This window comes from Mus pahari, chromosome 19 (assembly GCF_900095145.1).
Source record: "Mus pahari chromosome 19, PAHARI_EIJ_v1.1, whole genome shotgun sequence".
NCBI lineage: Eukaryota > Metazoa > Chordata > Mammalia > Rodentia > Muridae > Mus > Mus pahari.
Genome location: NC_034608.1, coordinates 86,245,684 through 86,271,526, shown reverse-complemented (window position 1 = coordinate 86,271,526; position 25,843 = coordinate 86,245,684). Strand labels below are relative to the sequence as shown.

Below are 25,843 nucleotides of genomic sequence, written 5' to 3'. Positions count from 1 at the left end.
ACAACGGGATGGCAGAGCCAGGCCCGGAGCCGGGGCGCGCATGGCGACTGCTGGCCCTGTGCGGGGCTGCCGTGTTCCTGGCGGCGGCCGCGGCTGGAGGGGCCCTGGTGGCCTGGAATCTGGCGGCCTCGACGGCCCGGAGCCCCCGTTGCCCAGAACCTGAGCAGATGAATGCCACGGTGCGGCCCCCAGACTCAGCACTCGAGGTCGAAGAACTGCGGAGGCGGCTGGCCGAAGCTGAGCAAACCCAGGAGAACCTGGTCTGGCGGCTGCAGCGCGCAGAGGGCGACAGGAGGGAGTTGGAGGCTACGCTCAAGGCCTGCAAAGACAGCCAGGTAGGGGCAGGGGAAAGCCAGAAGTTCCACAAAGAGAGCTTGCTTGTCCATCTCTAGGGCCTCAGCGTCCCCCAGCTCTCCAACGACCGGAGAGGAAGTACAGGACCACCTCATTTTCTCCTATCTTCTCTAATGTCAGTTCTTTTTGGAGTCTAACTTCTGATCCACGAAGCCCTTGTGCTATGTGAGATTCTGTGCTGGGTCTCTCTTTGCTGCCTCACTCCCACTCCAAGTTCCATCAGTCCTATTTTGAGAGAGAGAGAGACACTATGTCACCTGTAATTAGGAGACTAAAGTTGGCCTCTTGGGGTGGTACCAACGGGACCTCCCTTTTCCTGGGTCACCCACTCAGACTCTTAACCCTCTTGATCCCACAGCCTCATAGCTGATGATGTCACTCTGCTGTCCTGGTAGCACAAAGGAGGCAGAGGTAGCAGGATCAGGAGTTCAAACTCTTCCTCTGCACCATAAAGAGGTCTGGGCTGCAGAAGGTCCTATCACAAAATGAAACAAGTCAAAACGTAGCGATTTACAGTTATCAAACGATGGCTGTGTGCTTTTCTGTGTCTGACTCAGCACAGTTTGTATATCTAATTTCTTTGGTGGCCACCGTTCGGTTAGGGAAACACAAGACTTAAGGAATGTAGTATCCTAGAGCCAGGCTTCCAGCCCCTCACTAGGAGATTCCAGGGAGGGGCTCCACTCCCAAGCCACGCCTCCAGCCCCCTCTCTGAAGATTCCAGGGAGGGGCTCCACTCCTGAGCCACGCCCCCAGCCCCTCCCTGAAGATTCCAGGGTGGGGCTCCACTCCCGAGCCACGCCCCCACCCCCCTCCCTGGAGATTCCAGGGAGGGGCTCCACTCCTGAGCCACGCCCTCAGCCCTGTTTTTACTTTTTTATTTCAATTTTGATGGGACCTGACTAAGGTGCCCAGGATGTCCTCTAACTCAGGCTATGGCCATGCCTGGCTGGAACTCCTGACCCCAAGTGCTGGGATGACTGACGTATCCTGTCATGTCCAGATGACCTCTGTATTTTAAATGTCAAAATGTCAGGGCAAGCTGAAGCAGAAGAGCCACACCTCTGAGTACAGCTTGGGGTACAAAACATCAGGGCCCTAAACCCAATCAGAAAAACCAATCAGAATGGCCTCCGTCTGCTCTCAGCCTGCCTGGGAGAAAGTCACGAGGCAGCAGAGGTCACAACTGCCTACCAGGGCGGGCATGCTGACTGCCCTGCTTGCTGGAAGATGCTTTAAGGAAGCCAAGTCTCTTTTAAAAGAGAGACAATTGTGAGCCTCAGGATAGCAGACATTGTCACAATCAGATCTGCCTGAGCTGGTGACAAGTCTTAGATGGAGTTCACAGAGCTAAGCATCGTCTGCTTTCGGAGTCAGGGCAGAACTCTGTGAGCTCCCTCTCTGTCCCCTTCTTCCTCCCCTCTTGTCTGCAGAGTCGGCTTCAGACCCAACTGAAGGCCCTGAAGATTGAGATGGACCAGGCCAAAGTCAGAGGCACGCAGATGGGGCTGGAGAACGGAATGCTGACAGGTGGACCGCGGTCTCAGGGGATGATGGGTCTGAGGGTGGCAGAGGTTGCAAATGATTCGCTCAGTGCATGGGCTTGCAAGCACACTGCAAAACATCTAAAAAGGACATTTAAGAGAACTCAAGTACAACCTGCAAGGGCAAGAAAATAGAAATAGGCCTGCAAACGACTTGAAAATAACACAAAGCAGGCTGAGGCTATGACTCAGCAGGTAGAGTTTGCCTAGCATGCACGGAGCCCTAGGTTCAGATCAGCATGCATAAACCAGGCTTGATGCTGTGCACCTGTCACATCAGGATCCAGGAGGCGGAACCAAGAAGATAGCTGTGGTTGAGGTCAGCCTGGGCTACATGAGACTTTGTCTCCAAAAAGCAATAATAATTCTAAAACGATTATATATATATGTATATATATATATATATATATATATATATATATATATATATATAAAATTTTGGTTTTTCAAGATGGGGTTTCTCTGTATCTCTCTGGCTGTCTTGGAACTCACTTTGTAGACCAGGCTAGCCTAGAACTCAGCAATCCACCTGCCTCTGCCTCCCGAGTGCTGGGATTAAAGGCGTGTGCCACCACGCCTGGCTCAAGTCATGTATATTTTAAGTTAAGCATGCACATGGTCCGCAGACTCAGTCACCCTGTCCCCTGCAGAAGCCTTGGTGCGCTGGGAGGCGACAGCCACTGAGTCCAAGCAACAGCTGGAAGAGGCGCTGCATCGCGCAGGAGCAGCAGAGGCAGACGGCGAGGCTTGTGTTAGCCGCGAGGTGGCGCTGAGGGAGCACATGTAAGTTAAAGGGCGAGACGTTCAGGGCCACTGGCCAATGACTGTAGAATGTAGTTTTTTAGGCCAATCTGTGTTTAGAGGCGTGGCTTAAGTATGGCCCTCTGAAGGTGGAGAGGGGAGGATGGCCACGTGGGCAGGTCTTGCAGATGAAGTTGAAAGTAGCTTGGGATGGTGAGGGCGTAGGCTGTCTGGAGTGAGGGTCTCTAGGGTGTCATTTGGGGAATAGATGTGGGGCTCCAGGGAGGGAGGAGCGGGGAGAAAATACAAATTTGGCAAGGAAAAGGGGTAAGGAACGTCAGTGGTTTGCCGAGGATCTTCCAGGGAAGGGACTGGAGTCCCTGGGGAGGGGTCTCTAGGATGTTTGGAAGGACATGGGGAGCCCTGAAGGTGTAATTCTCCAGATGGGCACAGTGACAGGATGTCAGGAGCTCATAGTACCTCTTTTATGTAGTTATGCTCTGGAAGCTGAGCTCCGTACCCTGCGGAAAGAGTCGCACCCCCGACCCCGCTCTGGATCTAGGACCAAGCCTAGCATCCGCTACCGCCCAAGGTCTGGATCCACTAAGGGATGCAGGAGGCCACCTCGAGATCCCCAGTAAGATCCCCGTGGGAGCCTCTGGCCAGGACAGTCAGAGTGTATGAGAGGCGTGGCTCACAACATCCACCATCAACTTAACACCCAAGACTTGCCTAGGTGGCAGCACACAGATACAACCGACCCCCCCCCCCCCACGGAGCACCCAGCGCTGGATCATCACGTAAGGAGACTGAGGCTCATTTGCTCAGGCCCTGATGTCCCTGGTAATTGAGACACAACATTTATCTCACAGTCAAAGCTGGGCTCGCCCAGTTGAAGCACGCAGAGCTCCAGGTGGGATTTCAACAGAGAACGGAGGCACACAAAAATGAGGCTTACAAATTCTAAGAGGCCTCGAGGATCAGGGCTACATGGAGATGCCTGGAGGAGATGGCCACGGGACAAGAAAAGACAGCATAGGAAAGGGGACCTGACTGGGTCACACATGGCTGGGGGGGGGGGGAGAGCTCTCTCTGGGACTCAAAAGTATCATTGAAAGGTCAAACAATCCCTCCCCCTCCCCTCCACTCTCCTCCTTTCTCTCTCTTTCCCTTTTCACTAGTCTTCCTCTGATCTCACACTAGCTCAGCCTTGGCTGCCCTTGGAGGTCCACAGCATTGTGTCTTCCTCAATAACCTCTTGTTTGCTTTATTTCACAGTTTGTGAGCCTTAAACTCACCTTTAACATAGTTTTTCTGAGACATCTTCCTATGTAGCTCACGTTGGCCTGACGAACACCTTCCTCCCTCTGCAGACTTCAGGAGCACTTTACCAAACTTGGCTCAGTTTCCCTGTTTATGCACATTTAATGTGACTAATCCAGATTTTCTGGATATTTTCCATCAAGATTTATTCTTCATTTGTTTCTGAGACAGCACATAGCAGGCAGGACCAGTACCACAAACACCTCCAGTCTCTGAGCCGTGAGGACTGAGGCTTGGGGAGGGGAGCTGGAGATTAAGCTTAGTGACTAAGAAAACCTGCTGTTCTTGGAGACATCCCGGTTGCTTTCTCAGCACCCACATCACAAACATGGGAAGCTCTGGTCCCAGGGGATCCAGCATCCTCCTCTGGGCTACTCCGGTACCACATACAGAGGTGTGCATATACATGCAAGAAATGAGTGTATACAAATACATGAAACATTTCAAACGTTTGTCTGACATAGGATTTCTCTATATAAAGCCCTGGCTGTCCTGGAATTCACTCTGTAGGCCAGGTTGGCCTCAAGCTCACAGATAAACATCTGCTTCTGCCTCCAGGTTAAAGGCTTGTGCCACCAGGCCTGGCCAAAATACAAAACAAAACCTTTCTTTTATACACCCACAAACACAAAATGAAGAGGATCTTGTCATCTCAGGGCTGGGAGACAAGAAGGTTGAGACCCAGACCCACCTGGGCTGTCTGGTGAAACTGATTATCAACAAAAGTAAAACAAAGTCCAACTGTGTAAACACATTATGTTGGCGCCACTGTACAGATGCACCCTCTGGAGGTTTGGACAAGTGGCACAGAGTTAAAGAGCTCTGGCTGTTCTTACGGAGGACCCAAGGTTGGGCTCTAGCACCCACAGCCAGTGGCTCACAAGCGGCTGTAACTCCAGCTTCAGGGCCTACGACTCCCCCCTTGTGGCCTCTGAATATATATATATATATATATATATATATATATATATATATATATATATATATTCCCTGAAGATTGGAGTTGTAGCTCAGTGGTGTTGGGTGTGGAGTTCTAGACACAGTATTTTAAAAAAGAATACAAAAAAAAAAAAAGAAAGAAAGAAAGAAAGAAAAGAAAAAGAAATGATAGGCATATTTGTCTTTTGTAAATGGGACATCAGAGGAGTTTCTAGTTGCTATTCCGACTTTCTCCATCAGGGGTCGCCGCAGCCTGCAGAGTGGCAAGGGTGACACAGACTCCCGAGTCCAGCCCCAAGAATCTGGAAACTCCTTTTAAAATTGGGGCTGGAGCTTGTCAGGTTGAGGTTGAAGGCTAGCCTTGCCGTCACAGGAAGTTTGGGACTAGCCTGAGGTACATGAGACTGCCACAAACAAATAACATCTGAAACGGTTGCTCCCACCTGTACTCTCGGCAGGAATGTTATCTATAGGCCTGGTTTACAGTGAAGGGTGGCTTGGAGTGAGAACTGAGTGGCGCTGAGACTCCTCTGCAGCCACGGAGCTAGGTCATGTGACCGGCCTAGGTCTGCAGGGCCTGCGCTTTTCTGCCTGTTTTGAGACAGGGCCCCATGTAGCCCAGGCTGCTCCAATCTGCTATGTAGCTGAAGATGACCCACACTCTGATCCCCCTGCCTCCACCTCCCCAGTGTCGGCCTGACAGGCAGGGACAGGGGACAGATGGACAAGCTAGCTACAGCACTTGAAGCATTTTTGTTTGTTTACAGTGCTGAGGACAGAACCCCTGGCAGAGCTGAGGCTCACATGGTGTCCACTCCACTCTCACTGAGAAGAAAATCCCCTTTATTATTGTGTGTGCGATTCTATGGTGCTCATGTGGAGGTGGGAGGAAAACTTGGAGGAGTAGGTTCTCTTCTTGCACCACGTGGGTTCTGGGGATCGAAAGAGGTCCTCAGGCTCGGCGGCAATCAGCTTTAACCTCTGAGCCATCTTGCCTTCTCTTTGTCTCTTACCTGTGTCTACCACTGTCCCCTCACTTAGTCCCTCCTTCCCGGATGCTCTTTGCTCGCCTGAGGCCCCTCCCGTGTACAGAAGCTGGGGTGGGGGTGGGGGAGCAACAAAAGCCCCAGGAGGTGACAACAGGCATCCCTTGGAAGCCTCACTTCGGAGTCCTCCCCAAGGAACTCAGAGTCCTAAAGAGCACAAGCTGCCATGCCGCCCCCAAATCTCAGCCTTATTCTGCTTCGCTTTCCCCTGAAAGCAGAAAACACATTTATGGAAAACTTAGGAGGGTGTGTCCAACAGGCAGGAAAGCTATTCCCTCCCCCAGACTTGGTGGCACACACCTTCAATCCCAGAACTCAGTATGCAGGAGGCAGGAGGATCTATGTAAATCAGAGTCCTGTCAGGTCTACATTAAGTGTTGCAGACTAGCCAGGGTTGTTTTGAAAAAAAAAAAAATAAATAAAAAAGCCATTTTTTCCTCTATAACCTTCCTGGTGGCACACTTTTGTCAGCCAGCACTCAGAGAACTAAAGCAGGAGGATTGCTGTGAGTTCAAGTGTTATGCCAGAGTCATAGGGACCCCAGTGGTCACTGCGGAGCCAATTCCAATGCAAACACATAAGGGTCTTTATTATGAGCGCTCAGGCAAGGACTCTCACTGTCACCATGGCAGCGGGTCAGAATTGAGCGTCCTGGGTCTAGGGGTGCAGGATATTGTAGTTACAGCAAGCTTCCATGCTGGTCAGCGAGTGAGGGAACCGAACGGGCAAGCTCACCTGATTCACAGGATGGCTGGGTTATCTATCCTCTGCAGCATGTCTATGAGTTCCTCTACTCTGCTGCTGTAGCCTGACTGGGGTGGGGGGTGGGGTAGGCATAAGATGTTTGCTAAAGTGGACTTTGTGTACTCTCAAAAATGGAGTTGGTTGGCCTTTACAGAAGGCCAGCCTTCACGTAGCCTCACTGTATTTGGGCTACGTAATGACAGTCTCAAAACAATAAAACAAAAAAACAAACCTTAAATTTTTTTTCTAACCACTAACATGACTTTTTTTTTTAAACTTCCAGTCTCCGTGAACATTAGCTGTTGAGCTGTTGTGGAGTGCCGACTTCCTTTGAAAAGTTCCCACCTAAACAAACAAGACAGGCTGAATTGATTGTTTTCCATTTAGAGAGAAAGAAGGGGGGGGGGCATCATGGGGATCCTGGGCCAAGCATCCGAGGGGACAAGGATGCAGCCTTGGGCAAAGTTTCCTGTGACCGTGACAAATTGTTTTCAGGAAAATCACAGAGCGTCCCATCAGGGAATGAGTTGACTGGCAGGCATTTTCCCTCCCTCCCTCCCCTTCCCCTTCCCTCTCCTTTCTAATGGATGACCTGGACAGGAATGCAGGCAGAGGACTTCAGAACATCTATGTTTAGAGACTTTATACACTGAGGCAGGCCCGGCCAGGACAGCACTCTTCCTGAAGGGTTCCAGTGCCACTGTGTCCAATGGCTGCTCAGAGAGTTTGACATGCACAGATTGATTGCTGATCTTTTCCCTCATTAAAAGAAAAAAGTGGAGGTGCTGTCAGTGAACCACGGCTGATACAGGGCTGGGAAGCCTCAGAGAGGCAGAATGTACCGCGGACCTCGGAGGCTCTAGGCAAAACAGCTGGGGTTTCCATCCCCAGTGCCCTGGGGCTGACTCTTGCCTCGAGCTGCCCAGGACCTGAGTCTAATCCTAGGGCCCACGTGGTGGAGTAGTCCTCAGACCTCTACACTCACACATAAGCTAAATAAGTAAATGTAATTTTTAAAGTTTTAAAACAGACAAGAAAGGAAAAAAATCATTTTTGTTTGTTTGTTTGTTTTGGATTTGGTTTTTCGAGAAAGGAAAAAAATCTTAAAACATAATGCTAAGCAAAATCCAAAATTTATTATTCTTTCTACTTAAAAAATAAATTTGGGTGGGGAGGGGTTGAGCTATGGCTCAGCAGTAAAGAGAACTGGCTGCTCTCACAGACAACCTAGCGTTCAATCCCCCAGCACCCATGCGGTGGCTCACAACTTTCTGAAACTCCAGAACCAGAGGACTAGATGCCTTCTTTTGGCTTCCGAGGGTACTGCACACATGAACATACACATGCACAGAAATGGCTGTACTAGCTCCTGTAATTCTAGTACTCCCTATGACAGCCTGGGCTACACGAAAACTTGTTTCAAAAAATGAATCAAAATTGCCAGCATGCCAGCACAGGGGCACAGCATGCCAGCACAGGGGCACTACTGGATCTAGGGTGGTCTTCTGGTTTTCTGGGAGTTTACAGTTGCCTTTCTTTTTCCTTACCTGGCTGTATTTTTAATGATTTGTTTATTTATTTTATTATATGAGTACACCATTGCTTCTTCAGACACACCAGAAGAGGGCGTCAGATCTCATTACAGATGGTTGTGAGCCACCATGTGGTTCCTGGGAATTGAACTCAGGACCTCTGGAAGAGCAGTCAGTGCTCTTAACCACTGAGCCATCTCATCAGCCCCAACCTGACTGTATTTATTCCTTTAAGTATTTTCTATGGATGGGTGTTTAGCCTGCATCTAAGTCTCTGTATTACATTGTGCAGTGCGTGTGTAAGCCAGAAGAGGGTGTTGGATCCCCTGGAACTGGAGTTATAGGTTTTTGAGGCAACATTTGGGTGTCGGGAATGGACGCAAGGTCTTCCACAAGAGCAGTCAGTGCTCTTAACTGCTGAGCCATCTACCCAGCCCACAGTTCTGGTTTTAGTACATTTTTGTGTATTTATTTGTTTATGGGGGCACTCACACATGCCCATATGAAAGTTAGCAGGCAATCTGTGGGTTCTAGCATCTCCTTCCATCAGGAGGTTCTTGGCAAGCACACTGTTAGGCTTGACAGGATAAACACACCCCTTAGCCACCGAGTCATCTTGCCTGCCCCTTAACTGGTTCACGTTTGTCAACGTGTATACACACACACACACACACACACACACACACACACACACACACACACACACACACACACACACACGAGACAGAGAGAGACAGAGAGAGAGTGAGCGCCTGCCATCCAGTATAAAACCCTGAAACACTAATCCTGGCACTGTCCCCCCCCCCCCCCCCCCCCCCCCCCCCGCCTGAGGTCCTCCACAGGGCTCTTGGGCTCTTGTCATTCACATTACGTATGTCATTGTTCTGTCCTAGTATGCCTCTCAGCCTGCCAGCACATGGCAGCCATAAGGCTTCTTCGGGGGAGTTTCACTTTCCTGTGCCTACAGAAGTTCTACAACTTAATTTATTTTCATTGTTTGTTGTTGTTGTTCTTTGAGACAGTGTCTCTCTGTGTAGCCCTACCTATCCTGGAACTCACTCTGTAGACCAGGCTGGCCTTGAACTCACAGACATCCTTCTGCCTCTGCCTTCTGAGTGCTAGGGTTAACGGTGTGTGCCACTATGCCTGGCTCTTATTTTTAAAACTGTACTATTTTACTTCACATGTCTGGATGTTTTGCCTACATGCACGACCATGTACCATGTGTATGTATGTTCCCAGTGCTCTTGGAGGCTGGAAGTCATTGTGTACACGCTGGGGACCCGCCCTTCACTGCTGAGCAGTCTCCAGCCCGTCTCACTGTTTTAAGGCTGAATGTGTGTCAGGCACTGTGGAATGCCTTCAGTACCCAGAGCCCACACGGAGCCTGAAGGAGAGAACTGACTTCACAATCCTGGCCTCTGACCACAGACACACAGCAACAATGCAGGTTAAAAAGACACTAGCTGGGGCTGGTGAGATGGCTCAGTGGGTAAGAACACCCGACTGTTCTTCCAAAGTTCCAGAGTTCAAATCCCAGCAACCACATGGTGGCTCATAACCATCCGTAATGAGATCTGACTCCCTCTTCTGGAGTGTCTGAAGACAGCTATAGTGTACTTACATATAATAAATAAATAAAATTAAAAAAAAAGAAAAGACACTAGCTAAAAGTGTGGGGCTCACTCTATAGCATGCTCACCAAGCATGAGAGAATCCCTGAGTTCCACCCCCAGGACCCCGTAAGTCATCAACGGTGCACATCTGCCATTCCAGTGCTTGGGAACTGAGGGCAGGAGGATCAGGAGCTTAAGGCTATGCACGGCCACTTGGAGGTTAGCCTGGGCTACGAGACACACACACCCTTAAAGGGGACAAAAAGCTGCCCTCTGTAAAGGGAATAAAACCAGAATGCAAGGCTGATGAAATGGCTCAGTGGTTAAGAGCACTGGCTGCCCTTTCAAAGGTCCTGAGTTCAATTCCTAGCAACTACATGGTGGCTCACCACAACCATCTGTAACAGGATCTGATGCCCTCTTCTGGCGTGTAGATATACAGGGAGACAGAGCACCCCTACATTACCAAATAAATAAATAACAGATTGCAGGGCAGGCAGAAAGTTACTTTTCTAGGGTCACATGATGGCCAGATGGCATGCTAGACCCAACTCGAGGCCAAACTGTGGCCCCCACCTGCCTGACCAACCTGGAGCCAGGGCCCATTGGTCCCAGGGGCAGCCCCCAGCCCTGCTGCCCCAACCCCGCTGCTGGCCAGGAAGGGTCTAGAGTCAAGAATCACCCGGTGGTTGTAAAAGCCAAAGGTCACACAGGGTTTCCTGCCCGCCCTTGGGAACTTCCTCCCTTCCAACCCCACACACCCGCCTGCTCAGCGCCACCTCTGTCTCATCCTTCCCAAGCTCTTGGGCCCAGGCAGCCTCCCCTGCTGGACTCTGGGGGGGGGGGGGCAGTGGTGGTGGAAAACAGCCGCCACCTCGCCAGCTCCTTATCCCCTCCCCCAAACAGAAGATTCTCCCAGTGCTTTGGGGGCTGGTGTACCCCCAATATCCTTTTATCTGTGACCCTGAAATCTTACACCTCTATCTGGGCATTGTCCCACAGAGACCCTAGAACCTCCACATGAGACACCACCTACCTACAAAGCTCACTGCCACTTCCTGGACCCTGAAATTACCGCAGGCCAGGGACATAAGCACACTTTTGTTATAGAGGGGGAACTCAGGCAGATTGTGGCAGCCCTTGCCAGAGTTCGGAGGCCTCTCTCCAAGACCCTGCTTTCCTACAGCAATACGGCTCGGATTGTTTTGTACTTTGGGAGGAGTCTAGGTGGGGGCTCTATTGCTAAGCCACACACTATTCCCAGAGCATGCATGGGTGAAGGGGATAACTTTGAGTGCCGGTAGAATAATTGAGGGAAGTTGTGAGGTCTCTGTAGTCCTTGTGTGCACTGTTTGTCCATCCTGGAAAACTCCTTGGAGCTCCTGGATGGTGAACTGACACCCACAATCCTTTGCCTTGGGCCCCAAACTCCACAGCTGGTGGGAGCTATCGCACGGTGATTGGTGTGTTTTGTGGGACATTGTTAGTGGTTCCCCACTGCCCTGGGGACGTTTAAACCCAGCCTGCCACAGAGTAACAGCCTGGGCCACAGGGCCAGTCTCTTGTCTCACTTGTGCCTTAGTTTCCTCTTTCACACAACGCGTCTAGCCACCAGACTGTTAGATAACACGTCCTGGGAGCGGAGGGCACTGTCTGGCCCATCTAAAGCGGGCTGTGTGGGGTTGGAGTGGGAGAGTGGCGGTGGTGGAAACTGAGGCCGGACCAGGCTGGAGAAGCCAATTCAGTCACCCAGTGAGTGCCCCGCCCTCCACCTATCACAGCTGCCCAGACCCGCCAGTCAGTTCCTCAACAGCCTGGGTGGGAGTGTTGTGATAACCCACAGCCCCCATTTCCTCCTGGCCAGGAAGGAGCCGGGCAGAGGAAGCATTAAGAGAAGTAATATAAACACTCCCCCTTGCCTGGCGCGGTTCAGATCTGGCCAGGCAGACAAGGCCAGACAGTGCGCCTTGCGAACACTGCGCAAATGGGGCTCTCCATGGACCGCAGCCCATACTCCCGCACGGGGGACCAGCAGCGCGGCTGCTGGTACTACCTGCGCTATTTCTTCCTCTTCGTGTCGCTCATTCAGTTCCTTATCATCCTGGGCCTGGTCCTCTTCATGATCTATGGCAATGTGCACGCCACCACCGAGTCCAGCCTGCGCGCCACGGAGATCCGCGCCGACAACCTGTACAGCCAGGTGGTGGGATTATCGGCCTCACAGGCTAACCTGAGCAAACAGCTGAACATCAGCTTGCTTGTCAAGGAAACGGTCATGCAGCAGCTGTTGACCACGAGGCGTGAGATGGAGCGCATCAACGCCAGCTTCCGCCAGTGCCAAGGCGACCTGGTAAGAGGCAGCCCGTGTGCCCTGGGCTGCAGCCCTGGGCGCGCCCAAATGCTAAACTCCATGGGAAGAAATCTGGATTCCCCTCTCCCCCAACAAACCCCTTCTTTATTTATTAGAACATGACCTCATGTAGTTCAGGCTGGTCTAAAACTCGCTATGTAGCCAAGGATGGCCTTGGGCTCCTGACCCTCCTGCTTCCACCTCTGGGACTCTGGGATGACCAGCCAGTGGTCAAGCCTGGTGTAGTACATGCTACACCACTGAGCTACAGTCTTTCTCTCTCCCTAATCCCACCCCCAGCAGAGTATGACTGTATAACCCAGGATGGTTTTAAACTCAGGACAGTTCTCTGCCCCAGTAGATTGAGTGCTGGGACAATAGGTGTGCGTCACCCCATGTACCTGATGAAGATCGTATGATGGTGTGATTTCTCGATGGCAGATATCACCTGTCAAGGAAGAGTTTGCTGCGGGTGGTTTGGCTTTTACAATTAAATGTATTTATTACACATGCATGTATTTACCCGCATGCTGTGACCTCTGTGTGGAGATCAGAGGACAGCCTTCCACCTAGTTTTGTCAGCAGTAGCAAGCGTCTTTACCCTCTGAGCTGCCTTGCAGGCCTGATCACACAGTTCATTAATAATTAATCTTTTTTGACGCAGGGTCTCACTATAGCTCTGGCTGTCCTGGAACTCACAGAAATCCACCTGTCTCTGCCTCCTAAGTGCTGGAATTAAAGGTGTGCGCCCCTATGCTGGGCTCTCTGATCCTTCACTTTAATAACAGAATCTCTCGTGGGATAAACCAAAAGCACATAATTTCACGGCTAGGCCCCCAGAGTGGAAGGCGCTATCCGGGTGAATGTGGGGGTGGGAACATGTGCAGACCCTAGCATTGCTTGACTGCAATTGGTGTTTAGCTGGGTGTGGGTCCTGCTGCTGTCAGTGCCTGCCCTATGTCTGCTCAAGGCAGCTTCACAGAGATGGTAAACAGACTCAGAGGGCCAGCGTCACCCTCTGTGTGACAAGGGTGAGCAGAGCTTGGGGCCAGCTCAGAGCTCAGCCCTCGCCCAGCATGGGTGAAGCTCTGTGTTCCGGGCCCCTTAACGAGCAGGGTGAGCACACACATTACTCTAACGCGTGCGGGCTGAAGCTGCAGGAGCAGGGTGAGCACACACATTACTCTAACGCGTGCGGGATGAAGCGGCAGGAGCTGCTTCAAGTTTAGCCTGGGGTACATAGACATTTGTCAGAGAGGAGGGCGGGAGGGGACACTTGTCTTTGAATACTGTGTGGTAGGAGGTAGGAAGGAGCCCACTGTGACCTGGGACAGTCACAGAGCTGAGGTCCTAGAGATAGCTGTCCCCACACAGTCCCAGTACGATGTCACACATATCCGACTGTGTTCACCCAAGACACCTCCACACTGTCACAAGGAGAACAAGAGGCTGCAGGCTGAGGCAGCTTCTAACCCAACAGCAAGGGGGCTGGCAGGCACCGAATTAGGGGTGAAGCAAGGATTCCCCTGGAGAGGACAGAGTCCTAAGCTGCCTGAGGATAGAGGTGGTCTCCTGTCTCAGACCACTATCACAGACCCAGCCTTCTCCCTCAGACTCGGGGACAGGGTGTGCTCCTCCCTCAGTCTAGCCTGACAGGGAAGGCACCCCAAAGCCCAGGCTTCTCAGGCACAGCTGCCCAGGGCCTCTTGGGCTTAGGGCCCCAGGTCAGGACCATTGCCGACATACTCACACCCACCCAGGTCAGGACCATTGCCGACATACTCACACCCACCCAGGTTCCCAGACCTCCTCACTGGAGAACACGGGGTTTCTGGGTTTTAATTTCCAGTTACCAAATCTGCATACAGCATCTGGGGCTGACCCTGACTCAGAGACGTCTATGCCTAGTGTGAACTTTGCCCCTATGTGACATCCCAGCCCTCATTCTACATTTTAATAATTTCCAGCCGGGCAGTGGTGGTGCACGCTTGGGAGAGGCAGGTGGATTTCTGAGTTCGAGGCCAGCCTGGTCTACAGAGTGAGTTCCAGGACAGCCAGGGCTACACAGAGAAACCCTGTCTCAAGAAAACCAAAAAAACCAAACCAAAACAACAACAACAACAACAAAAAGCCGTTTTCTATGTAGCCCAGAATGACCTTTGGTTTCTGATATACTGTCTGAAACAACAGGCAGACAGCACAGCTTGCTTCTGTGGTAGTAGGCACAAAGTCTGACTGTGTTTGCTAGGCAGGCACTCTAGCAACTGACCTACGAGCACTCTAGCAACCGAGCCCCAGTCCCAGCCTCTTCGTTTAAAAGAGGATCATGCTCAGCGTGGTACTGCACACCTTTAGCCCGCAGATTCTCTGAGTTCGAGGCCAGCATGGTCTATATAGGGCTTTCCAGAACAGTCAGGATTACAGAAATCCATCCCAAACAAGGGCAGACAGAGTCTTCCTCTGTAGCCCAGGCTAGCCTCCAATTTACGGTAGTTGTCCTACTCCTGAGTGCTGAAGTTACAGGTAAGAGCCACCTCACCTTGTTTATTCTATTGAATAATAATTCTATTGTTATTGAGCCCAGGGCTTTGTGTGTCTTAGGCTACAATCACCTCATAAACTGAGCTACTATCACACTACCAATGAAGCTTCAGGCCCAGCTCTGGTAAAACTCTTGGAGGTCGTTTTTGGAGGCCATTGTGTGTGCAGGGTGGAGATGGGTGCTGAGTTGTGTCACATGTCCAAACCTGCAGATCACCTACATAAACTATAATCGGTTCATCGCCGCTATCATCCTGAGCGAGAAGCAGTGCCAGGAACAGCTGAAGGAGGTCAACAAGACCTGCGAAGGTAAATTGGGGTCCTGGGGGGGACGGGCTTGTGGGAGGCCTGTGCGGAGAGGGGGAAAGGGAGGGCGGGCAGGCACACACAGCTGGGGTGGGAGAACACCATGCAGCTCAGGAGCCAGCCTGGGCTCACCCCCGTCTGCCCCCGCCCCCAGCCTTACTCTTCAAGCTGGGAGAAAAAGTTAAGACACTGGAGATGGAGGTGGCCAAGGAGAAGGCAGTGTGCTCCAAGGACAAGGAGAGCCTGCTGACAGGAAAGCGGCAGGCGGAAGAGCAGCTGGAGGCCTGTGGCAAAGCGCGCGAAAGGCAACAGCAGGAACAGCAGGTGACCGAGGAGAACCTGCGCAAGGTGCAGTCCCTGTGCATCCCACTGGACCAGGAGAAGTTCCAGACGGACGTGCTGAATGTGTGGCGGGACTCGCTGATCTACCGTACCTTGGAAACCCTGCCCTACCACTACCAGATGATGCCCGAGTATGCGTCCCTCCGTCGGACCTGCGAGAGCCTGCCCGGGATCATGAGCACCAAGATAGAAGAGCTGGTCCGCGGGCTGCGCTCCGGCATTGAGCGCGTGACCCGTGAGAATGCAGAACTGCGGCGCCAGAAGTTGGAGCTAGAGCGCGCGGCACAGGGCGCGCAGGAGGCGCGGACGCGCGCCGGGACCGAGGCGCAGGCGCGAGAGACCCAGCTACGGGCGGAGTGCGCGCGCCAGACGCAGCTGGCGCTGGAGGAGAAGGCGGCGCTGCGCGCGCAGCGGGACAACCTGGAGCGCGAGCTGGAGGCGCGTAAGCGGGAGCTGGAGCAACTGCGCACCGAGGTGGATGTGCGCATTAGCGCGCTGGACACCTGCGTCAAGGCCAAGGTGGGCCTTGCCCGCCGGTGGGGACCGGTGCCCTGGGTTCAGTTTGGGGTCCTGGGAAGGTAGTCTGGTAGTAGGTGGGAACTGAGGCCGGAGGATGCCACTGAGGAAGGGAAGCTGGGCCGGGAAGCCTCGTTCTTAGCAGGGATGGTGGGAACCAGGTTTGGAAGCTGGTTGAGTCTAATGAAGAACTAGGGGGACATATGATGGCTGGAGGTGACGTCGGGGCTGTGGTAGCTTTGATCTCCCACCTAAGTCAGGCTCCTCTGATGGTGTCCCTGGTTGGTTTGGGATAGGATCTAGATTCCCTAGGCCAGGCATGGTGGCGCCCACCTCTAATCCTGGCATTCCATTCGTCATTGCCCGGGCAGAAGGGCCTCTGTGAGATTGAGACCAGCCAGAGCTACACAGGGAGACGGTAGCTTAGGCTTTCGTAGGGAACAGAGGAGAGCAGACCCTCAAACTTCTTTCCTGTCCCTCCCATAGTCGCTGCCAGCCGTCCCGCCGAGAGCCCCAGGCCCACCCCCGAACCCTCCACCCATTGGTGAGTAACGCCAGGAGTCTGGAGTTGGGACTCCTGGTCACACCCGCTCTCTTCTCCTAGACTACTCACCAGGAATCCTTTGTCTCTATAGATCCAGCTAGCCTGGAGGAGTTCAAGAAAAGGATCCTCGAGTCCCAGCGGCTCCCTGTAGCCAACCCTGCTGTCCCACCCAGGTGAGATTGCCCACCCCAGAGCTACAGAGGAAGGAAGCCAGATTGGGGTTCAGGGTGGAGAGAGAGGCAGAGCTCACACCTGATGCCTCTATAATGGAGCACCTACTGTATACTAGGGCATGGCAGGCAACCCTACTTCAGGCAGGCAAGCCAGGGCTTTAGTGGACTTAACGTTTTCCATACTAACTTACTGTATGTGGACAAACATGTACTGTGGCATGTGTGTGGAGATCAGAAGAACTCTCCACCACGCCAGTCCTGGACTGAACTCGGAACACTTTGCTCATGGAGCCATCCTGCTGGGCCCTCCACCATGGTTTTGGCATCTGGCACTTTGAGGCAGGGTCTCTGTATGTTGGTTAGACTGGCCTGGAACTGAGATCTGGTCCTGAGAGTTGAAATGAGACACATGCCACCACAAACAGCCACCATTTTTTGGTCTAGGGTTGCTCTCTGGCCTGGAGCTCACCAAGTAGGCCAGGCTGGCTGGCCAGCAAGTGCTCCAGAGAGCTGCCATCCCCCAGCATCGCAGGGGCTTGCCCTTCCCAGCACACTCAGCTTTTGCCAGGGTTCTGGGATAAAACCTCTGAAAGAACAGTGAAAACCCTTAACTACTGAGCCGTCCCTGCAGCCACGTCTTTGTGATTTTAATCCAAATCTCTGCGTCCCATCCCGAGACCTAGACTTCAGCTCTCCCACTGTCTCCTGGTCACCAGGTTTGTGTCTGCCACCCACAGCCTCTTTAAAATACTGATTTATTGTTTGAGGCCTTTGTCTCCCAAGCATTAGGATTAACTTAAGGCTGTGTGACATCACATCCTGCGCCAATATACAACCCAGGCTGGCCTCACAGTTAATTCTCTGCCTCCACGTCTTCAGTATATCCTTCTGGTGTACGCCACCATGTCTGATCTTTCTTACGCACATGTGCACGCTGTGGCACATGGGTACATGGTACCTAGAGCCCAGAGGAGCCGGAGGAGGGGTGTGTGTCCCCTGTCCCCCGGCTTGCAGTTAGGTCCTGGCAAGCGCAGCTGGCTTACCTCTGAGCTGTCTCTCCGCCCTACTGAGAGACTCTGAGACTCTCAGTCTCAGAGACTGGGTGTGATTTACATAGCTTGGACTGACCTCCAGCTCCAAATCATCCTGCAGAAAGGCAGGGCAGTGAGGAGTTGGTCTGGGAGTCATAGACTTGGAAGACCCAGGCAGGGGTTCAAGACTACGTAGTGAATACTTTTTTTTTTTTTTGAAAGAAAGGAAGGAAGATGGGAGAGAGCAAAGAAAACATTCAAAAAGATGAGTGGAGACAAAAGTGGGCCCTGGGCTTCCCGAAAGCTCCCCCCCTTCACCCCCAAGGCCCAGCCTCCTCACATGCCCCCCCCTTCACCCCCAAGGCCCAGCCTCCTCACATGCCCCCCCTTCACCCCCAAGGCCTAGCCTCCCCCCCTCCCCCCCTTGACCCTTTTGGCTGGGAAGTTTCTATTCTGATCCCACTTCTCAGAGGAGGAAACTGAGGCCCCTGCCAGAGTCACGCACACACAGGGACGCTTTTGACAGTGTTTATCTTGAATGGCGCCCATTCTGAGGGACACTGCACACTTAGGTCTGGCCCCCTCCTGTCAGTGTTCAGGGTACCCAGAAGGGCCCTTCCCTGTGGCTGGGGCCATGGCCACTGGGGGCCTTGTCCTCACCATCCAGACTTAGGGGCAAAGCTGAGCCTTCTTGCTCCTCCCTCCCTCCCTCCCTCCCTCCCTCCTTCCCTCGCACACTGACTACGAAGGTGCACAGCTCCAACCTGAGTCTGTGTAGTTTCAAGACAATGTGTGGCTATTCAACCTTGATGATTTCAAACTCAACCTTTCTTCTTCATCAACTTTGAAAGTCTGGGGTGGCGGGGTAGTGGTGCTCCCGCCTTTAATCCCAGCACTAAGGAGACAGAGGCAGGAGAATCTGAGTTCGAGGCCAGCCTGGTCTACAGAGTGAGTTCCAGGACAGCCAGGCTACACAAAGAAAGCCTGTCTCAAAAAAAACCAAAGGAGGAAAGTGAGTCTGGGTTGACCCCCATCTCCACACCCAATTTTAGTGTCATTCAATTAATGAGTTTCTTTATTTTGAGACATGATTTTACCTTTTAAACCAATATGGCGTCAAACTCAGAGATCACCTGCCTTTTGCCTCCCCATGATGATGATGATTAAATGTACTTATTTATTCCCTTTACAATTCAATACCAACCCTTCCTCTCCTCCCAGTGCCTCACACACTGCCCCCCCTTCTCTCTTGAGAAGCGGAGGCCCCCCTCAGTGTCAACCTACCTCCCAATGCCAGGCTAGGCACATCCCCTCCCACTGAGGCCAGAGGAAGCTGTCCATTTAGGGGCACAGGATCTGCAGGCAGGCAGGCAGGCAACAGTCTCAAGGACAGCCCCTGCTCCAGTTGTTTTGGGGACCCGCATGAAGACCGAGCTGCACATCTGCTACATCTGTACAGGGAGGCCTAGGTCCAGCCCAGGCTTGCTCTTTGGTTGGTGGTTCAGTCTCTGAGAGCCCCAAAGAGTCTAAGTTAGTAGACTGTTGGTCTTGCTGTGGGGTCCCTCAATCCTTCCCACAACTCTTCCATAAGACTTGCAGAGATCCAGCCAGTGTCTGGCTGTGGGTCTTTACATTTCTTTCCATTGGCTGCTGGTGGGGCCTCTCAGAGGACAGCTATGCCAGGCTCCTGTCTGTAAGCATAACAGAGCATCATTAACAGTGTCAGGGACTAGTTCTTGCCCATGAGATGGTCTCAATTTGGGGCAGTCATTGGTCAACCATTTCCCCTGTATCTGTTCTCTTTGTCCCTGCACATCTTATAGGTAGGACACATTCTTGGTCAAAGGCTCCCCTGGGAGTCTTGCCTGGCTACAGGAAGTGGCCTCTTCAGGATCCATATCCCCCATTTTAAAAAGAAAGAATTTCAGCATCCAAAATGTCTTTGTGTGTGCGCCGCTGCCTGTGGAAGCCAGGACGTGTGTGCCCTCTGTCAGTGTCCAGCTAATGCCCTTGAAACCTGGTCTCTCTGTGAACCTGCAGCTCCTTGGGCCCAGCCACAGCCTCCTCCAGATACTTCTGTCACAGCTGATGGTGTAAGCACACCAGCTTTTTGATGTTATTTTTATTTTTGTTTCTTTGAGGCAAGGCCATGCTAGCCTCAAACTTCACAGAGATCCTCCTGCCTCTGCCTCGCAAGTGCTGGGACTAGGGTGTGCACCCCATGCCTGAGCCCTAATCTTTTTAACTAGACCCCGAGGATGCAACTAGGTCCCTGCGCTTGCATGGTGACTTCTTCCCCCACTGCACCATCTCCTTGTCTGTTGGCACTGCTGACAGGAGCCTGCGGTGGTGAGGAAAACCCACATACTGTTGTAATAATCAAAACAATTGTTCTTCCTTCCTTTTATGTAAAAAGCCTATCAGGTTTATTTGTCTGTCCCTGTGAGAGCCGAGGCACAGCAGGACACCTGGTAGGAGTCCATGGTCTCGGAGGACCCTTCACCCGCTGGGTCACCTCACCAGCCCACAGTGCTTCCTTTATTGATATTTGTATTGCTTTAATTATGTGCATGGGGGAGTATGTGCACATGAATGTAGTGCCCACGAGGGGCAGAGCCCCTGGAGCTGTAGGGTTTCAGGCAGTTGTAAAGTTAGGTGCTGGGAATTGAACTTGGGTCCTCAGGAAGAGCAGTATGAGCTCTAACCACCGAGCCCACAACTCTTCCTTTAAATGAGAGGTTATTACAGCCAATTTTCTGTGCTAGAAGGTTTCACATTTTGAGTAGGTGGGTCCTGAGACAGGGTCCACTGTGTAGCCCTGGCTGTCCTGGAACTCCTGTAGACCAGGCTGGCCTCAGAGATCTGTCTGCCTCTGCCTCTCAAGTCCTAGGATTAAAGGTGTGCACCACCACCTTTAGGTGTCTGGCTGGGATTGGTTTGTTGTTTTTTTTTCTCTGTGTGTGTGTGTGTGTGTGTGTGTGTGTGTGTGTGTGTGTGTGTGTGTGAAAAGGTGTTATGTAGCCCAGGCTAATCTCAGATTCCCCGTGAAGCTGAGGCTGACCTTGAACTACCAACCCTCCTGCCTCCTCTGCCATTGTAAGTCCTGATATGCACCTTAGGTCTCACAGCCCTGAGGAGTCAGAGGCTGAGTGGTACAGGCCAAGGGACAGTCTGGGGTAGGGTGGGGGTTGGGGGGAACCAGATGAAACCAGCCGAGTCAGACTGCAGCAGCAGGCTGAGGTCTGGCACCTCAGGAGCCTCATCGGGACATGGCCTAGGGCCCCACCAGGCCTCCCAGCCTCCACTTCTCAGTTGCCCTTGCTGGAAATACACTCTGGAGTGGCCTGATACTCAGACTTATTTGGATCAGCGTGGTAACCTGTGGTTGTCATCTCAGTACCCAGGAGGCAGAGGCAGGCGGGTATCTATGAGTTTGAGACCACGATGGTCTACAGAGTGAGTTCAAGGCTAGCCTTGGTCACACAGACAGTCCTTGTCTCAAAAACAAAGGAAGATAGGTGTAGAAGCCCCAAGTATCTGGCGACATAGAAGACGATGTGTTTGTAACTTATTTCACTTTTTTTTTTTTTAACAATGATTGATGGTGTATGTGCATGTCATATGTGCTGGCCGGAGGACAATTTGTAGTTGGTTCTCTCCTTCCACCATGTGGGTCTGGGAGCAAATTTCAAGTGTCTTCACCCAGTGAGCCCTCTCGCTGGCCGTGATTTTCTTATCTTACTTTCTGACACTGTGGGAAGACTCCACTGGAGTCTTTCACGGGGGCCAGGACAAGTTCGCTAAGGAAAGGATCTAGGGAGGAGCATGGGGACTCTGGGAAGTGTGCCTTGGAAAGAGTGACCAGTGGGAGGCGAGTGAGGAGATGGGAACCCAGCCTTACTTACCTCATGGCTGTGGAGGACTGTGGGGGTTCCAGAAGGCAGCACGGAGCTTGGCCCATATGGAGATTTACAACGGGTTCACTCTGGTTAAAACAGGGGAAGTGACCTGGGCAAGAACAGAGGTCACCAGGCAGTCAGGGAGGGGACCAGAGCCAGCCTGAAGGAGAGCCCAGGGGCCCTGGGAAGAGCGGGGGAAGGAAGGGAGGGAGGGGGAGAGGAAGCCAGACTTGGCTGCAGACCCCCCACCCCCACCAGGAAATGCCTCAGCACCACTTCTGACCCCCACTGGAGCTCCTCTGCCAGGCGGGGGTGGGGGCGGGGGACCATTCTAGTCCGAGAGATGCTGTGGGGGTGGGGCGGAAGCCTCTTGGAATTGTTGGCCCTTAGGTGGGGCTGATGGAACAGCGGGAGGGATGAGCCGGAGACCTTGCTGTCCGCTTTGGAAGCTGTGTACGTGGTTGGTCCTAAAGGTACTGGGCATTCATGGAGAGTGTGCACGGGGTCGGCTCATGCCAACAGTCTTCATAGTGAGACATTAAAAGAGAAACCAGAAGCCCAGCACAGGGGGAGCCGAGGCAGGGGGCCCGAGCTTGAAGCCAGCCTGCATTGGTCTCAAATCCCTAGAACCTTGTGGGGCCTCCCTGAATCTGTCTGGTCGGTGGCTGTGTAGCAGAGACAAACCTTAGGGCAACCTCTGGAGCTTGGGTCTAACCTGGAGGCCCAGCCCCACTTTACCACGGGTTGTGGGAGTCATGTTAGGCCTAAGAAGGAGACAGCAGAGCCATGCCATGCCCCTGCTGCAGAGTGGCCCCTGGGCTCCTCAGCCTTCGGTGACTGCTAAGCTTTCTGCTCTTCCTTCCCCAGCGGTTGAGGATCCAGCTGCCGCAGGACGCTGGGCGCCATTATCGCCCACTTGTGGATGGGGGCAGCCAGGTGCCCACAGTGCTAGACACCCGCTGTGCCCGCCGGCAACCTCCACCCCCACACCTCCTCTGGCCACCCCTTCACTGTCCCCTGCACCCCGCCATCCCCCAGACACTGGATTTAAGGCACACACAGCTGTGAGATGACTTCACATCGATCCCTTGTGCAGTGTGACCTGGATGTCGTTCCACCCACACATGAAGCACCCACAGCTCAGCTGCCACCCTAGGCAACTCCTCCGGTTTCCTATCACTCTGCTCCTGACCCGGGAGGTGAGAACAGGAAGCCCAGCCTTCAGCTCCCTCAGGAGTTTCCAGCCTCCCTCTTAGAGGCCTCTAGGGTTTCCAAATCCTCCTTGAGAGTCTCCAGGCCTCCCCTGAAGGGGTCTAGCTGCCACGCCCTGCTTCCCAGGATTTTTATTAGGTTTTAAAGTCTTTTCCAGAGTCTGCTGGTTCCCCTCCTCCTCACAAGGAAGGGCCTCAATTGTGGATGAGAGTTCCCTGTGGATCTTAGAACCCTAGAGGGAGGCTACCCACCATCAGTCTTGCTTGTAGCCCCTAAAGATATTACTGGCACATAATAAATAACATGAAAGTCCTTTGAAGACTGGTTTGTATTTGTTTGTGTTTGTTTGTTTTTCTTTCTTTTTCTTTTTTTGAGCCAGGGTTTCCCTCTGTACCCCAGGCCATCCTGAAACTCACTCTATATATACCAGGTTGGCCTCGAACTCACAGAGATCTGCCTGCCTTGGCCTCCCAAGTGCTAGGATCAAAGGTATGTACCACTACCACCTGGCTGGTTTCTGTTTCTGTTTTTATTCTGTAAACAAGGTCACAAGTTGGCTTTGAACTGTGGATCCCACTACCTCAGGCTCCTGAGGGCTGTGATGACTCTCATGCTCAGCACGTTAGGTACTGACTGCTCTCTTAGAGAGGACCTGGGTTTGGTTCCCAGCACTAACATGGCAGCTTACAACTGAATGCAGGGGTCTGATGCCCACTCTTGAACTCCAGAGGCAGCAGACATGCAGGTGGTGCAATCATCAAGGTATAGAATCTTTAAATGAATAGATGCCAGCTGTGGCGGAGGGCAGCATGCACCTTTCAGCCCAACCCTGTGGCTCAGTAGGTAGAGTGATTGTAGCTCAGTTGCTAGAGTGCTTGTGTAGCTGAATGACACCCTGAACTCCATCTCCAGCACCACATAAACTGGGTGTGGTGTTATTCCAGACCTGAAGAGGCTGAGGCAGGAAGATTGGGACTACAAGGCCAGCCTGGGCTACAGGAGACCTGTTTCAACCATCAGGACTAACTAAAAATTAAAAGCTATCCTATCGCCCTCTGGTGCAAACATATTGGAAGATGCATCTCCTCTGGTTGGTACAGATAAAAAAAAAAAATACAGAAACGATATGCAACAGAATGAAGCCCAGCGCGGGTGAAGCAGGTCTGTCCCTGGTGGGGAGACTGAGGCAGGGGACTGAAGGGCAAGGACAGCACTCTGATGTCCAGCCCAGCTGTCCTTGAATCCCAGTAGCAAGCTGGAGCCATTGAGGGACAAGCAGACAAACATGAAGGCAGAAGGCGGCTGCTCCCTCCAGCATTGGCCCCTTCGGGAGCAGGAGGTGAATCACAGCCCGCTGTGCCACGCTCTGCCTTGAGGACAAAGCGGCGATATTTCCTGGATCCGGAAATATGGGCCAGAGCCTGTCACTGCAGGAAACACTCGGCTGGAGCCCGGCCAACCAGGCCACCAGGGGTCAGCCTGGGAGGCTGCCTGGACGGCTGGGATGAAGGCCCCAAGGAACTGGGGCGGGTCCTGGCCCTGCGCCTGAGCTCTGGGATGAATTCAACCTGGCGACCAGAGCGCCTGACTGAAGGTCTGATAGCCACAGGTCTGGGTGCAGATGGTGATCAAACTCAGCCTTTGTTTTCTCTTCCCAGATACCATGTTCCAAATCTGTACTCTCAGCTAACGTGATTGGGAGGCAGGAGGATTGCTTAAACCCAAGAGTTCCAGGCCAGCCTGGGCTACACAATAAGAACCCACCTCTAACAACCACAATAGTTGTGATAATGAGTGTGGAGTGCTCAGGCAGAGAGGCCTACATTGCTGATGTGAGAAAACAAAAGCCTGCCCCCATGCTGCCTCAGGAGGGTCCTATACTGGCACAGTCATCTCTTCATCATGGAGTCTGAACCAGTCCTCTGTTGCTCACACATCCTTCATGGCTCCCCATTACCTTAGAGTCTAGTTTCTCAGCCCCTTTGGCAGCTTACGGACCTGTTCAGCCCTGGCTGCTCTCAGAATTTCTGACCAGGACTTAAAGGTTTGCTTCATTTGTGTTCATTTGTTTCCTTTTGAGATAAGAGGCTCACTACATAGCCTGGCTGGCCTCCAACTCAGAGATCCTCCTGCCTCTGCCTTCACAATGCTGGGATCACTGGTGCACTAACATGCCTGGCTGTTTTTCCTTGCCCAGCTCCCTGGGTGAGAGTACTTGTTGCTGAAACAGGAGGAACCGAGTCTCAGTTGCCAATATAAAAGCAGGGTATGGTTGTGTACCTGTAACCCCAGCACTGTGGGTAGAGACAGGAGGATGCTGAACGCTGTACACAGAATTGAGACCTGACCTGTGTCCTTCTCCGACCAGTATGTCTACTAGAATCCCCACACCCACGTGTGTGATAGCATCACACACACACACACACACACACACACACACACAAACACACACACCATGGGGTAGGGGCTTGGCTCAGTTTTATCTGCCCAGACCCCTCCTCCAGGCAGATTTTCTGGATTCCCTTGGTGTGGCCCTTGGTGTGGCCCTTGGGCCCCTAGTCTCATCCCGGCTCCCAGGCAGGGCTCCTGGGCAGAAGGGGGCCAAGTGCCCAGTCCGACTGCCTCCGCTGGGTGAGGCCCTGACTCTTTGGGGATTTCCTGCGTTCTCTATAAATAACCCCCTGTTGCTTCCCACAAACTCCTCACCCTTCTTGGAAAAAAGGGACTGCGGCCAAGGCCTCCATGCAGCTGTGTGCCAGCCCCGAGGCAAGCGGCCTGCAGCGGGCGAACTGCCCAGAGAGGCGGCCCCGCCCAGCCCGAGGCGCCACGGCTCCTCCTGGGAGCTCGGGACCCTTCCCCTTTTCTTCAAGACAGGATCTTTCTTTATAACCCATCCTGGCTTGGACCGGGTGCTGAGGTGACAGGCTTGCGGACAGGTCATCAATTAGGACACACTTGGCCTGGGGGAAGTGGGGTTACACTAGGAACGCTCGCCCTCTGCTGGCGGGTCGCGGCTGCAACAGGCGCAACAGCATTCTCCTCTTACAGTCAAGTCCCAGGCAACATCAGACCTCCTCCTTGCAGTCATGT

The 25,843-nt window shown here is 52.8% G+C and overlaps 2 protein-coding genes across 2 annotated transcripts; both read left to right on the top strand.

Moving 5' to 3' along the window:
• Positions 1 to 4,414, top strand: Ccdc194 (coiled-coil domain containing 194). The gene is made up of 4 exons (XM_021218717.2): positions 1 to 335; positions 1,788 to 1,884; positions 2,549 to 2,681; positions 3,133 to 4,414. Exons 1-4 carry the CDS (start codon positions 9 to 11, stop codon positions 3,278 to 3,280), a joined length of 705 nt encoding a protein of 234 aa, XP_021074376.1. The 5' UTR covers positions 1 to 8; the 3' UTR covers positions 3,281 to 4,414.
• A 7,362-nt stretch (positions 4,415 to 11,776) lies between these two features.
• Plvap (plasmalemma vesicle associated protein) lies at positions 11,777 to 23,084 on the top strand. Its single transcript, XM_021219004.1, has 6 exons — positions 11,777 to 12,189; positions 14,943 to 15,039; positions 15,191 to 15,897; positions 16,381 to 16,438; positions 16,530 to 16,611; positions 22,409 to 23,084. Exons 1-6 carry the CDS (start codon positions 11,824 to 11,826, stop codon positions 22,413 to 22,415), a joined length of 1,317 nt encoding a protein of 438 aa, XP_021074663.1. The 5' UTR covers positions 11,777 to 11,823; the 3' UTR covers positions 22,416 to 23,084.
• The last annotated feature ends 2,759 nt before the right edge of the window (positions 23,085 to 25,843 follow it).

Coding starts and splice junctions, on each gene's coding strand:
- Ccdc194 (XM_021218717.2), top strand. CDS start 9: ATGGCAGAGCCAGGCCCGGAGCCGGGGCGCGCATGGCGACTGCTGGCC. Junction 1,885..2,548: donor GGAGAACGGAATGCTGACAG/GTGGACCGCGGT, acceptor TGTCCCCTGCAG/AAGCCTTGGTGCGCTGGGAG. Junction 2,682..3,132: donor GTGGCGCTGAGGGAGCACAT/GTAAGTTAAAGG, acceptor TCTTTTATGTAG/TTATGCTCTGGAAGCTGAGC.
- Plvap (XM_021219004.1), top strand. CDS start 11,824: ATGGGGCTCTCCATGGACCGCAGCCCATACTCCCGCACGGGGGACCAG. Junction 12,190..14,942: donor GCCAGTGCCAAGGCGACCTG/GTAAGAGGCAGC, acceptor CCAAACCTGCAG/ATCACCTACATAAACTATAA. Junction 15,898..16,380: donor ACACCTGCGTCAAGGCCAAG/GTGGGCCTTGCC, acceptor TCCCTCCCATAG/TCGCTGCCAGCCGTCCCGCC.